This window comes from Erpetoichthys calabaricus, chromosome 9 (assembly GCF_900747795.2).
Source record: "Erpetoichthys calabaricus chromosome 9, fErpCal1.3, whole genome shotgun sequence".
NCBI lineage: Eukaryota > Metazoa > Chordata > Cladistia > Polypteriformes > Polypteridae > Erpetoichthys > Erpetoichthys calabaricus.
Window position 1 is genome coordinate 169078611 of NC_041402.2, and position 13731 is coordinate 169092341.

The following is a 13731-nucleotide window of genomic DNA, read 5'->3' on the forward strand; positions in this document are numbered from 1 at the left end:
TAGTCACAGCGTCCCATGCCTGCCTGCACTCAGTGAGGGGCGCTATATAAAAACGCAGTACACATAAATTGAATATTGGGAGCCATCGTCTGGATTGGGAGTGATGACTTAGTGTAGGACCTGGGACAAGTGACTCAGGGACATGTTGTGAGCCACTGTCAGAACCAGAGAATACTGGGGAGTCAGGGTCTTGAACTGGGTGAGGGGACCTGGGGACAGTCGGAGAACTGGGGTCTGAAGGGGGGGAGAAGGGGCCTGGGGACACATTAGGAATCAGGCTTTGAACTAGAGAAGAAAACCTGGGGACACATTGAGAGTTAGAGTGTAAAATAGACAAGGGGACCTGGGAACTTGCTGAAAATCAAGATGTATACTGGGTGAAGGGTCTTGGGGGCATGTTGGGTATTAAGTTCTAAAGTAGATAAGGGTACCTGAGGACACACTGAGAATTGGGGACTAAAGGAGGAGAAGGGATCTGGGGACACATTAGGAATCAGGCTTTGAACTAGTGAAGGAAACATGGGGACACATTGAGAGTCAGGGTCTAAACTGGGTGAAGGGTCCCGAGGCATTTTGGGAATCAAGTTCTAAAATAGATAATAAGGGAGCATGGGGGACACACTGAGAATCAGGGTCTAAAATAGGCAAGAGGACCTGGGGACACGGTGAGAGTAATTCTGGGCTTGGAGCCATTGTCTGAACTGGAGTAGGTGACCTGGGGACACTTTGGGAGTCAGCCCATGAATTAAGCATGGTACCTTTAGATTTTGTTTTGTATTTTATACATTCTGGATTGTGTTTATATTTTATAAACATTGTTATCTTGAATTTTTCATTTACTCTTTTTTTATTATCTTTAAGTGAATATGATATGTAGACACTTTGGGTAAGGTGTGATATAAATAAAACATTCTTCCTCTGTTTCTTAAATGGCTAAACACTTAAATGTGATTTGGGACAATTTGGGAGCCACTGTTTCAATTACACAGGGTAACCTTGGGACAAAATGGGAGTCACTGACTTAACTAGGAGAGGCTACTATGGAGACACACATTGGGAGCCATTTGCTGAACTATATGAGCTGACCTGGGGACACATTTGTGGGGGGGGCTTAAATCCTTTAAGAGTCGGAGTTGACTTGGGGACCACTGGGAGTCATGAACACACCAGGTTTGTACTACGAGGATAAAGTGGGATTCAGAGCACACACTTAGAGACACATTAGATACCATTGTCTGAACTAGAGTACTTGACCTGGGGGCACACTGGGTGGGACGAATTGGGGTCATGTGGTGAGCCACTGGAGGAGGTGATTTCAGGAAGTGTGGGATTTGGGATGGGGAAGAGTCTTAGAGACACAAAAGGTGTTCATTTGGGATAAGTGACTTTAGGAGCCTCTTGAGACAGAAAAGGAGTAGAGAGAAGGAGACCATGTCCAGTACTGGCGAGTCTGAACTGAGAAGCAAAGTCTTATCCCAATGTCACCTTTGACATTTCTGTCTGGACGTGGAATAATGGCAACTTTGACTCGGAGAGATGCTTTGAATGCTTGGAGGGCAGAGCGTATGGTTAGGGGACCACTAATACATGACAACAAGTAGAAGAAACACAAGGTGAATTGGCGTGAGCAACTATAGCTTCACTCAGACATAGTCAGTAACCTGGGAAGAACAGCTGAGTATCTCTCTAGGATCACGCCAGCTTTGACATCTCCAGGTCCATTGTTAGCGTTTCCCTCGTGAGGTGAATTTGAACATCCCATTCAGTTAACTGGAATTGTCACTGAGCTGCCAATCTGTCCAACATGGGGGGTCCACTTCTTTGCTAACCATCTCTAGTAAAAATGCTAACTGACTAGTATGCACTTTTGAAAGCAGATCTGTTTTGGAGGCCCTGGTAAGCACTCAGCATTTAAACATGCTGTTGTCTTAGAGGTCATTGATGAGCAGCCATTTCATAAGTGAGGAAGCTGTCCATCCTGTTAACATAAGCACTGACAAGACAGACACATAACATACTTTTGTCAAACCTCCTCAATTCGTTTCACAGTCCTCTCCCAGCAGTGTCCAGTGCAAGCAGGAAACAAACTGTGGACAGGATGCTCAGCCCATTCATGCTCACACTGACATGGGGACAATTGATTCATCTCACACAGAAGACATGATGACTGCCAGCGAACAATGATCCTCTCTAATGGACACACATTATGAGCATTATTGATTGGTCAGTGACTGCCAAGCTGAGAAGTTGGCTGTTGTAGTCCAGCTGGTTTAGTTATAAATAGTCAATGAATGTAAAGGAACTTGGCGTCTCTGTCACCAGCTAGCTGCAATTCTAAATGAAGACCTTCCCGGGGAGCAGGTGCCCCTATTGGATACAACAGCAACACCCCCTCACACCACCATTAGGCACCAACCCTTAGGCCAGCCTACAGTAATTGTGAAAGACGCCAGCAGAATGGGCACAACTAAGTGACCACGGACCTGAGCCCCGCCGTTTGGAATGGAGTATCAGCTGGACAAGAACAGGGCCACTGGTTTTAACTAAAATGCCTGAAGTCCACTACTCTAGCTCTCTGTGGATTAGACAGAGGGATCAGCATAGGGACGAACACAATTTAAACTTTAAAAAGGCAGATACAGCACACATATACATAGGACAAAGGGAGGGACACGGCAGTGTGGACGGTAATGATGGATTAGCCCCTCAAGGACTGACATTTCAACACAAGGCCTAGTTGGGGTCCCACATTTTCCTCTGGAGAGGACTTGGGCGAGAGAAGTCATCAGCCGTTCTCCATTCTCCACACACACACACTAATAATTGTACAGGGCAGTGTTGACAGTCAGGATGAACGACCTCCTTCAGGACTGACGCTTTCAGCCAAATGTGACGTTACGTTTTCACACGAGTTGTAAGTGCAATGTTAAAGGTCCAATATTGGCACTTCCAAAGCACAAAAGCTCTTTAGGACATCTCCATCTTGAATGTGGGGGTCACTAAGACAGACCTAATGCCGACTCCAAAATGGCCAGAATACTAAACGCTGGGAGTAGATGATTAGCAAAGAGAAGTGGAGCTTTGTTAAGACAGTGTGGGCTGGGGTGTCAAAAGTGCTAGATGGTGAAACTGCTGATTTGCCGTGTGACCCTGAGCACATCCTACAGCCTGGCAAGCCCCTCTTCAGAAGAACGTAGGAACAACTGTGATACACCAAAGGGTAGAATCTGGGACAAAGAGAAGAGGATGAAAATGACAGGTTTCTCCTAACTATTTCTTACACAACACTTGGGATAACAGTACCTTTATTTATTTATTTTCATTAACAAATCCAATGTTATTTTTGGTTTTTAGAGACCACAAATACATCTTTTTACAGAATTAGTTGCTTATTACAATGGCTGATAGATTGTTGTTGAAACCGATAAAATGAGTGAGAAAGAGAAAAAGCGAGAGAGCAGAGGTGAATTCTGATATATTTTTTTTGTCATGGATATTCCATCGCCTACTGATACCACTTTTCACACAGGCAAAACATTTTTATTAAGCTACAGCAGTAGTGCTCTTTAAATTTTTTTTTAATTATTATTATTTTTTTTTTTTGCTACTATCACTTTTTTGACACAAGAAAACCAAAATAATAAAAAAGACAAATCAGTGATGAAATCATAAATATGAACAAATCCACTTACTGTAACACTAGAAGTGTGATTTTCTTTTTGATTTCATTCCTCAGTGCCCCCCTTCCCATTGCCCTCCCCCTCCCCTTTCCCCATTTTGCCACTTTTTTACAAAATTAAGCTGAAGGCTAACTACTTTGAGACCCCAAGTTGCCCTTCTTCTCAATTTCCCTGCTTGTCTTTTTATTAAAATGCAACCGTCTTTAATGCTGCTATTCCGCCTTTGTGTAGAGAGCTAGAAGTCTGCGGCACTGGGATGTTGAGGATGCTGGGAGGAGAGCAGTGCTGCATCAAAACATGAGAAGCTTTTGCAAAATGATAGTCAACAGTAGGCAGAATGAGCCACGTAAAGGAGAGGCCACAGTGTTGCTGGTGTCACGAACTGCTCCAGGACCTAAGAAAGCAAAACAAAACAGAAGGAAATTAACCTTTGACCTGGGCCTACTACCCACTACCTCCTCCTCATACGTCTTCTTGTATTGCAAATCTCAGCAATTTTTGTAGTTCGCTTTTTGTCAGCAGTTTGTCATTTTAGAACTCTGGTTCTACCAGCTTGTTGCTAAGTTACAGACTGGCACTTAAAACATACTCAATATGCAGAGTATCCTGCCGACTATGCCACAAAAAGTTGGCCGTATTGGATCTGCCCTGATCATTCGTAGCTCCTGCATCTCTAAAAGACTATTCACACTTTTAACTTCATAAAGATTCCCCAATGGACTCCCCTAGAGTTTTGAACGTATTGTTTATCGTCTTTTGTATCTTTTGTGCAGAGTTAAAGATGCTAAGATTTGTACTGGGTGTGACGAGGATGGACAGGATTAGAAATGAGGACATTAGAGGGTCAGCTTAAGTTGGACGGTTGGAAGACAAAGTCAGAGAGGCAAGATCGTGTTGGTTTGGACATGTGCAGAGGAGGGATGCTGGGTATATTGGGAGAAGAATGTTAAAGATAGAGCTGCCAGGCAAGAGGAAAAGAGGAAGGCCTAAGAGAAGGTTTATGGATGTGGTGAGAGAGGACATGCAGGTGATGGGTGTAACAGAGCAAGATGCAGAGGACAAGAAGATATGGAAGAAGATGGCAATCCCTAACGGGAGCAGCCAAAAGAAGAAGAAGTTTATTGTCTTTTGTGACCATCTGGATTTTTTCCATGAAGTCTTGAAGGGCCAATTTTAATTAAGCAGAGTAGCAGAATTCATGGATACCGGATCATGTCAATTTACACAACTGATACTTGCTGGGCATATCACATTTAGTGACTAAACTGACCTTCCCAGACAGTTGTGAAAACCCCTTTATCTGACATCCAATAGAGTGCTGCCTAATGAAGCAGGTACTTTACAAAGGGTCAATAGGTTATTCATTTTTTTCCATTCTGTCGTTGTATGGAATACATATGACATCATGCAGCTGAGCCTTTCTTCTGTTTGTGAGCGCTAAAGCCCCAACTTTCCTTACTCCTCGTTGCTGCATAATATGCGTTATACTTCCAGATGAGCACTCATTGGTTGTTAATACTTATGCACACAAATCACACCACTATGTCTAAAGCTTCTTGACATGATTGGAATAAATCACGGACTAGTTGAAGTGAGTTATTGAGTATGACACATTATACAACTGTTCTTCATGGTAGCATGCATGTAATTGTTATATTAATAACCATTATTCTGACACCAAAAACTCAAAAAATGACATTAATTTCGTGTTGAGGTGTTTAGTGGCCCCACCAACTGATCATCTTTTGAGCTACAGGATTTTTTGGTCAATGTGGATGTTTTCATACACTAAATAAATTTTAGTTTAGAGCAAACAAACATATGGAGGAGCTCATTTTGCCGCCTTTTAGACAGATGTATAGATGTGTGTGTGAGGCTGGCACCTCATCTAGGTTTAGATCCAATCTCAACTCCCAGCAACCCTAAACTCGATAACCAGTTTAGAAAGTGGTTGGAGGGTTGGATTGTCAACTGTAGCCACGTTCACGACAATCATATAATTGAGGCCAAGCCTTTGTTTCTTTATTTGTGGTGCTTTATTAAAGCGCTAATAATCTCACCATCATATCAATTTACTTAAATACATAATAATTTAAGGTGAAACAATCAAAACTAATAGTTAATCCGTAGCATCGTTCTTGAAGCACACACAGATTATGTCCTTTTATTTCTCCGCTAATTTCATAAGAGTGGCAAAAAAGTGGGATTAGATTGGCAATAATGAAAGACTTTTTTGCCTTAAAAGCACAGCAGAATTTTTAAATAACAATTCTCACAATCCCATGACGAAATTCAAGCCCTGAAATAATAAATCAACTAATCAATAACAAAATACTGTATGTTGTCAACTGTTTTCATCTCTGATTATTACCGATGACAATGATTAGTTGTTACATCACTAATATAGTCCTTATCGTTTTTTAAGCTTTCAGATGTACACATTTTTTGGCTACAGAGGTATTTTTATTAATATGCAAATAATAATAGCTTGAATTCATTTTTTCGGCTCAAATGATGACGTCTGAGCTACAAATGCCATCAATTCAGATTTTTTGCACTACACTACACTGCCTGACAAGGCTACACCTTTTTCACCGTTTTTGCTCATAATTGGTAATTGGACAGTCTCACTCTCTGCTGTTCTGTATAACTGTTCAGGGACCACCGAGACAATGGCTTAGAAAAGAAGGCTTCATTATGTGTACGTATATCCCCTGGATTGTTTATTTCAGCAAATTCTACAAATAACGAGTGATTGTATAGGTTTAAGATTTTGACACATGTACATTGTTTCTTATAAATACTTCTACTTAGCGGTCTACATTCAACAGCTTTATTTTATTATTTAGGTGTTTTAATTATACAACTCCTCAAATAATTAAGCAAAGCTTGAATTTTGTTTTGGAACACAGTAATCAAAAACTATCTAACTTGTCCTGAACTTGAGTATAATATGTAGAAATAATTTTAAAAAATAATAATTTTTGATAGCTTTTTGATGTCATGACTGTGTGGGCTTTTCCAGTCATATTCCTGTATGTTTCGCACATATTCAAAATGTATGTAAGGGTAACTGTAAATTTTTGAGTTTGAATATTGATGAGAACGTGCACTGTAATGGACTGATGTCCTGTTCAAGGTTGGCTCCAGACTTGTGCTGATACTGCAGGGACAGAAATCGGAATGGGATAAAGCAGATTGAAAATGAATACAAGTGTTTGTTAAGGTCTTCTTACATAACAGTAAATGAGTAATAGATGGATTTTTGCAATACCTAAACTAGTGTTACCAATTCATATTTTTCCCAAACTTATGTTATACAGTGTCATTTACTCCTATATATTAAAATAATACATTTAATTATATAACACATTCCATTTCAAACAAATGGTTCACACACATTACACTAGCAAAGCTATGACAGCAACAAACAACAACAGTAACAAAGCATAATGTTTATTTTTAAATTTTATATGGTGGGATTTCCTCATTTATCCATAAACTGAATACAGCTCAGTGTGGTTTATACATAAAAATAATAACACAATTACCCTAAGATAGACATTACATGTTTGGTGTGTTGTGCTGCTTAATTTGTACAAACCAACAAGGCCAATGTCTGTATCACTTTTAAAGTTTATTATATTATAATAATCTATCTATCTATCTATCTATCTATCTATCTATCTATCTATCTATCTATCTATCTATCTATCTATCTATCTATCTATCTATCTATCTATCTATCTATCTATCTATCTATCTATCTATCTATCTATCTACAGACAGCTGGATTTGAATGTGTGGTAGTACAATTCACCCTATCAAAATAAAATTATGCTTTAGTCTGGTTTGTGGTGTTCAGAAAACACACACACACATATTTGTGTCTTATGCATTATGATTTTTCCTATCTATCTATCTATCTATCTATCTATCTATCTATCTATCTATCTATCTATCTATCTATCTATCTATCTATCTATCTATCTATCTATCTATCTATCTATCTATCTATCTATCTATCTATCTATCTATCTATCTATCTATCTATCTATCTATCTATCACTAACTGTTTATTGCTCATATCATGCGCTATATTGACAGATTGTCTAGAAATATAGTGCAAAGTACACTGTTCCTATCTTCCTAGTTTAGTTTCAGATGAGAATGCTGGAGTTTTCAGTCTAATGGACCACTAAGCGACTGACATAGTCAACGCCTTTGACATCACTGGCCCTAAAATTCGTCTTAGACACTTAGCAGGATGTGCGTCATACTCACTGTACAGGATGATGCTAGCATTTGTGTTGCCCAGCTTGTTCATTGCTACGCAGGTGTAATTGCCGTAATCCTCCTCAGAGACGTTGAAAAAGGTGAGCTTGGATTGCTTGCCTTTGCTCTCAATCCTGACTCCGTTGAGTCCGTTGAAGAGCCTGTAAACAGAGAAGAGGCCACATTTGATGAACTTGCTTCTGGTTTAATCAGAACATATGACGTTTGGAAGATGATACAAGATTGTTTAGTTCGCCACTTCTGTGGTAACTGAATACTTCTGCTGTGCCAGTATCTCATCTGGCTACTAATTGATTTCACCTCAAATGCACAAAGCAGAAAAGCTAGAATTTTCTAGACCAAAATATGTTATCTATTTATCTGGTAGCATAGAGTAATTATGTACCAGGAGGGTCTTCTTTGAGTGAGTGTTTAACTTCACCATTCACCAAACCAGTTGTTAAATCACTCCTATTTAATTCCCATTAGCCTAGAACACAGGTCATTGACAAGGGAAGAAGCCAATAGTATTAACTCTTCATTTTGGTAGCACAGTGCTACACAACACCAGCCAGCTGAAGCTGAAGCTCTATGACTCATCAGCAGAGTAATAATTCATAGATGCAGCATCAGTAAGCGTCTGTTGCCCACTACTGTCTTCGATTCTCTAATTTAATAGAAATTAGTATGTATATGGAATTAAAACAGAATGGTTAATTAAACAAAAAACTGCTTATCAGATAGATAGATAGATAGATAGATAGATAGATAGATAGATAGATAGATAGATAGATAGATAGATAGATAGATAGATAGATAGATAGATAGATATCTGTAATACTTTATTTGCCCAAAACATAATTATCTTTGAAATACAGAAGTATTATAACAAATGGGGCGGCACGGTGGCGCAGTGGGTAGCGCTGCTGCCTCGCAGTTGGGTGATCTGGGGACCTGGGTTCGCTTCCCGGGTCCACCCTGCGTGGAGTTTGCATGTTCTCCCCGTGTCTGCGTGGGTTTCCTCCAGGCGCTCCGGTTTCCTCCCACAGTCCAAAGACATGCAGGTTAGGTGGATTGGTGATTCTAAATTGGCCCTAGTGTGTGCTTGGTGTGTGGATGTGTTTGTGTGTGTCCTGCGGTGGGTTGGCACCCTGCCCAGGATTGTTTCCTGCCTTGTGCCCTGTGTTGGCTGGGATTGGCTCCAGCAGACCCCCGTGACCCTGTGTTCGGATTCAGCAGGTTGGGAAGTGGATGGATGGATGGATGGATTATAACAAATAACAACCACCACCACTTTCAAACACACACAAATCACAACTCATTACACTCGAACCTTGAGTCATGTCACCTTTACTACTGAGTTTGTCTGAAGTATTGGAATGAAGTGTGAAGGGCACTGCACACAAGTACAGACTGACTGATCACATTAAATAATGGTGCATTCATGTTAATTATAGAAGTAACACAACATTTATTTAAAAAAATTCTAGTTGTATTGTTCATGTGATAATCTGCCAGTAAATAATGAAGAAAGGCTTAAGTGATGCACGTAAGTGAAGGATGTTTTGTCTCCTTTTCATGAACATCAAGAACACATTTTCAATTGAGAATATTTGCTGATCAGGTAGTGTGAAAATTAAAAATGAATGCCTATGATTAATTCTTTTGTGTTTAAGTAGAGTTCATGGCATGTAATGTCTGCCTTTGTCTTTTCCTTCACCAGTCATGTTTCCCTCTTTAGCAGAGCAGGCTCTAAGCACATATAAATAATAAATGTGCCCAACTTATAAGCACAGCTACCGAATTCCTGCAATCCTGACCCATGAAATAGGAGTGACCCTCACTTACTGACTGACGGCCATAACTGCAGGCTAACCATCAGAATTTTTCACAGTACATTCACAGTTTCTTCTTGTGTCACATGCAGAGTACAGACACATTTGATTAGATGTGGATTTTTATATACAGTTCACTTTTTCATATTTTATCGACAATTGCAATATGTACCTCAACATAATACATTTAACTTTTTATAAACAATGTTTAAAATTAAAGGTTCATTTACTGTGTGAACATACTGTATACTGCAAAGAAAGGAAATGTATACTGAGTGTATTTGGTCCTATTTATGTATTTATATGCCTACTAACTGTGCTACCTGTCTAAGAGAGGTTAAAATGTAAGTAATCAACATACACCTAAGCATTGACATTTGCAGTGCACCATGCAATGCACATGTCTCTGTTAAATGCCATTTGTAATGGGATTCACAAAAGCAGTTTTAATGTTTGTTATGTCCAATCTGTTGGAATGATAAATGTGATGCATTTTATTATCAAAAATATTTGTGATGCACCATCTGTTGGAATAACAAAAGCAATGCATTTTATTACTAAAAATGCTTGAGATGTGCCGTTCTTAGGAATGACAAATCATAGCAAATGGACAAGCACACAGACAGACACACAGATACTTAGCATTTTATTAAGGTGGATGATAAAGAGGGTGGCATGGTGGCGCAGTGGGTAGCGCTGCTGCCTTGCAGTTAGGAGACCTGGGTTCGCTTCCTTATTGGGAGCTGGTATTTGATCAGTTGAATTCCAGTGCAGATGGTATCAGCTACTGCCTTCAGCACTTGGTTATGACACCACCTATACCTCCCCTCTCCCTAGACTATCAGACAGCAGCTCAAGATGTGCTCCAAAGAACCTCCTGCTCGACACAAATGGCATGCTGGAGTATCAGCTAGACCTCAGCAATGCAGGTTGCACAGGCTTGGAAGGACATGATACTCCGACTAAATCAGAAACTTCAGTCTAGCTGGTTCTGATTTCCACAGTTCTGCCCATGTGATCTTTTAGGCACAACTATTGTAGTCCATTTAAACATCCATCCATTTTCTATTAACTTATCCAATGTACTGGATGCAAGGCAAAAAGCAAACTTGGGTGGGGTGCCTTGCTCACATTAACACTTTGGAAACATCAGATTAATATAATCAACATTTTAGTCCATGTTATGAAAGATAGACGCGACTTATGTTGTTTACTATAAGTCTGGGCAGGTCTTGAAGTGATCGGGTGGGAAACGCCATAGCTACTCTGTTTTGATATCAGTGCCTGAAGTGCAGCAGCTGACTGGCGCAGAATCCAGAAGAGAGTGCGCATGTAGCCAATTGCACCATACAGTTACTCTGTAACTGCATAGTTTTCAGTTGTCTCTCAATTTATGTATGGAATTTTTTTTGTCAGTGGTAGCACTGCTGCCTCACAGTAAGGAGACTCGGGTTCGCTTCCCGGGTCCTCAATGCGTGGAGTTTGCATGTTCTCCCCGTGTCCGCGTGGGTATCCTCCGGGTGCTCCGGTTTCCTCCCACAGTCCAAAGACGTGTCCCTGATGTGTGCTTGGTGTGTGTGTGTGTCCTGTGGTGGGCTGGTGCCCTGCCCAGGATTTGTTCCCTGCCTTGCACCCTATGTTGGCTGGGATTGGCTCCAGCAGACCCCCGTGCCCCTGTAGTTCGCATATAGCGGGTTGGATAATGGATGGATGGATGATATAGACTATCTACCTTAACCTTGGATATTAAACCACATTCTCCCTCTCCTCATCCTCATAACACTAAGCTCAATTGGCTGTGGCAGAGAATTACCATTTTAAATGCTGTATGGGTTTCACTGCAGGCTGTCTCTTTAAATGCCATTTTGGAAATAAGTTGACCCCTAAAAGTTATAGGTTCCCAAGCTCATATGGCTGTCTGCAGTAATGGCTTCTGGTGTCTATGTATCAGAATCTACATTTTTTTTAAGGAGGCAAGTTGTTTCTTAGGGCGGCACGGTTGCCCAGGACCTGGGGACCTGGGTTCGCTTCTCGGGTCCTCCCTGTGTGGAGATTGCATGTTCTCCCCGTGTCTGTATGGGTTTCCTCCCACAATCCAAAGACATGCAGGTTAGGTGGATTGGTGATTCTAAATTGGCCCTAGCGGGTGTGTTTATGTGTGTCCTGTGGTGGGTTGGCACCCTGCCTGGGATTGGTCCCTGCCTTGTGCCTTGTGTTGGCTGGGATTGGCTCTAGCAGACCCCCGTGACCCTGTGTTTGGATTCAGTGGGTTAGATGATGGATGGATGAAGTTGTTTCTTCTACCAAGTAGGAGGTGAGACCTTCAGAGTTTCATTTAAGGACGATCTGCGGCCACTGGTCATTCAAGAGGCCACCATTACTCCTTCCATTATACATTTTATTCAAGGCCTCAAGCATTGAATCCACTTGGGACTAACAATTGAACAGTGCACCCTCAGAGAGTGAAGACTGCTGTTCACTAACATTGAGGCCCACCAACACAGAGTATACCTTTTTGTGGCTCGTTAGAATAACCTCCCTGTCTTTTATCCTACAAGACCTGTACAAACATGTAGTTTGGCCTTAAGACCTGTAAAGCATCAGTGACAAAACTTCAGAAGGGTCATCATACTTAGCAAGAGCTTAATAAACTCTTTTTAAAAAGATTTATAAAGCAGCGATAACACATTAAAGATGAGGCTAGCTATTGTGAACCTATTTGTCATTTACTGCTATGTGACAAGACCTTAACAAAGGCTTTATGTGGCCTTAAGACTTACAAAAGATCAATGGACACTAGGGGCTAATGAGAGTGCATCTATTATTACTCATATGCATTAAGACTGTAATATACACAATGTTAGGGCTTAATAAGACATGAAAATCACCAGTGAGAACACTTTAGAATAAGGGCTAATTATACTGCAGTTTCTGCAATGTGACAAGACCTAAGCTTTGTTTAATCTTAATAAGACTACGTTAGGGGCTGCCAATGGGGCATATGTTAGTCATGCCATGCCATGTAAAAGACGGAGCTCTGTGCACTGGGTACTCTGAAATTCTCACTTACATATCTGACCAACATGCAACACGCCGCCACTCCCCAGCACCGTAATAAATAAGTAGATTATTTTGCCACTTTATTTAGGGAAACAGGATGTCACTTTTGTCCTGTGGTTGACACAAAGTCTGTGAGGGGATTTTCCACTGTCTTATGTGCATAGAGAATGTCCACTGCAATATGGAGAAAGCCAAACTGTTTTGAAGTTATACCTATAATGTGCATTTAAAGCCTGTTTTAAGCATTTAATTTATTGCAGTAACTGCATTGTATGCAATATCTGAGATTATCAGATTTCAATGTGCACATAACAATACACTTAAAGATTATCTGACTAACATTTAGTACATGCGTCTGGGGAATTGCAGTGATTCTGGATTAACACTCAGGAACGGAAATTAATACACAGCGGGGCTTGAAAGCCCAGTGGTGTTTGGAGGCAGAGGAAGAGTAGAACGAAAAGTAGAGTAGCTGAACCTCACAGTGCCAGAGCAGTGTGAATAGATACAGGGAGATTCACTTGAAAGGGGCACAGTATATTCTGTTGTAACTCCCGTTAGGATGAAGCAATCTGAACCATAAAATATGCTATATACATTGATGTATGTGTAATCGATTGCATTACATGTGATGCTGGAAATGGTTTTCGTTTTCTGCCAGACACATTTTGATGTGGTGCTCTATGTTCCTGAATGTATCAGCAAACATCTCAGGGAGAATAGCAGCAATTTCACATGGGATGTTTTTCCTTCAAATCTTCCACAATGCGAGGCTTCTTCCGATAGACTTTTCCATTGAGCAGACCCCAAAGGAAGAAGTCTGGTGGTGTCAGATCCAGCAACCATGGTGACCAAAGTCCCTTTGAATTATCCTGTTGCCG

General features: G+C 40.7%; 1 protein-coding gene across 1 annotated transcript in view; it reads right to left on the reverse strand.

Annotated features, from left to right (window-relative positions):
* Positions 1 to 349: 349 nt before the first annotated feature.
* Positions 350 to 13731, reverse strand: part of LOC114658250 (opioid-binding protein/cell adhesion molecule-like) — an 820579-nt gene continuing 807197 nt past the window's right edge. The window contains exons 6-7 of the mRNA XM_028810399.2: positions 7965 to 8116; positions 350 to 4074 (exon numbers count right to left, since the gene is read on the reverse strand). Coding sequence (XP_028666232.1) covers positions 3971 to 4074; positions 7965 to 8116 — 256 coding nt within the window. The 3' untranslated portion in view covers positions 350 to 3970. The remainder of the gene's footprint in view (positions 4075 to 7964; positions 8117 to 13731) is intronic.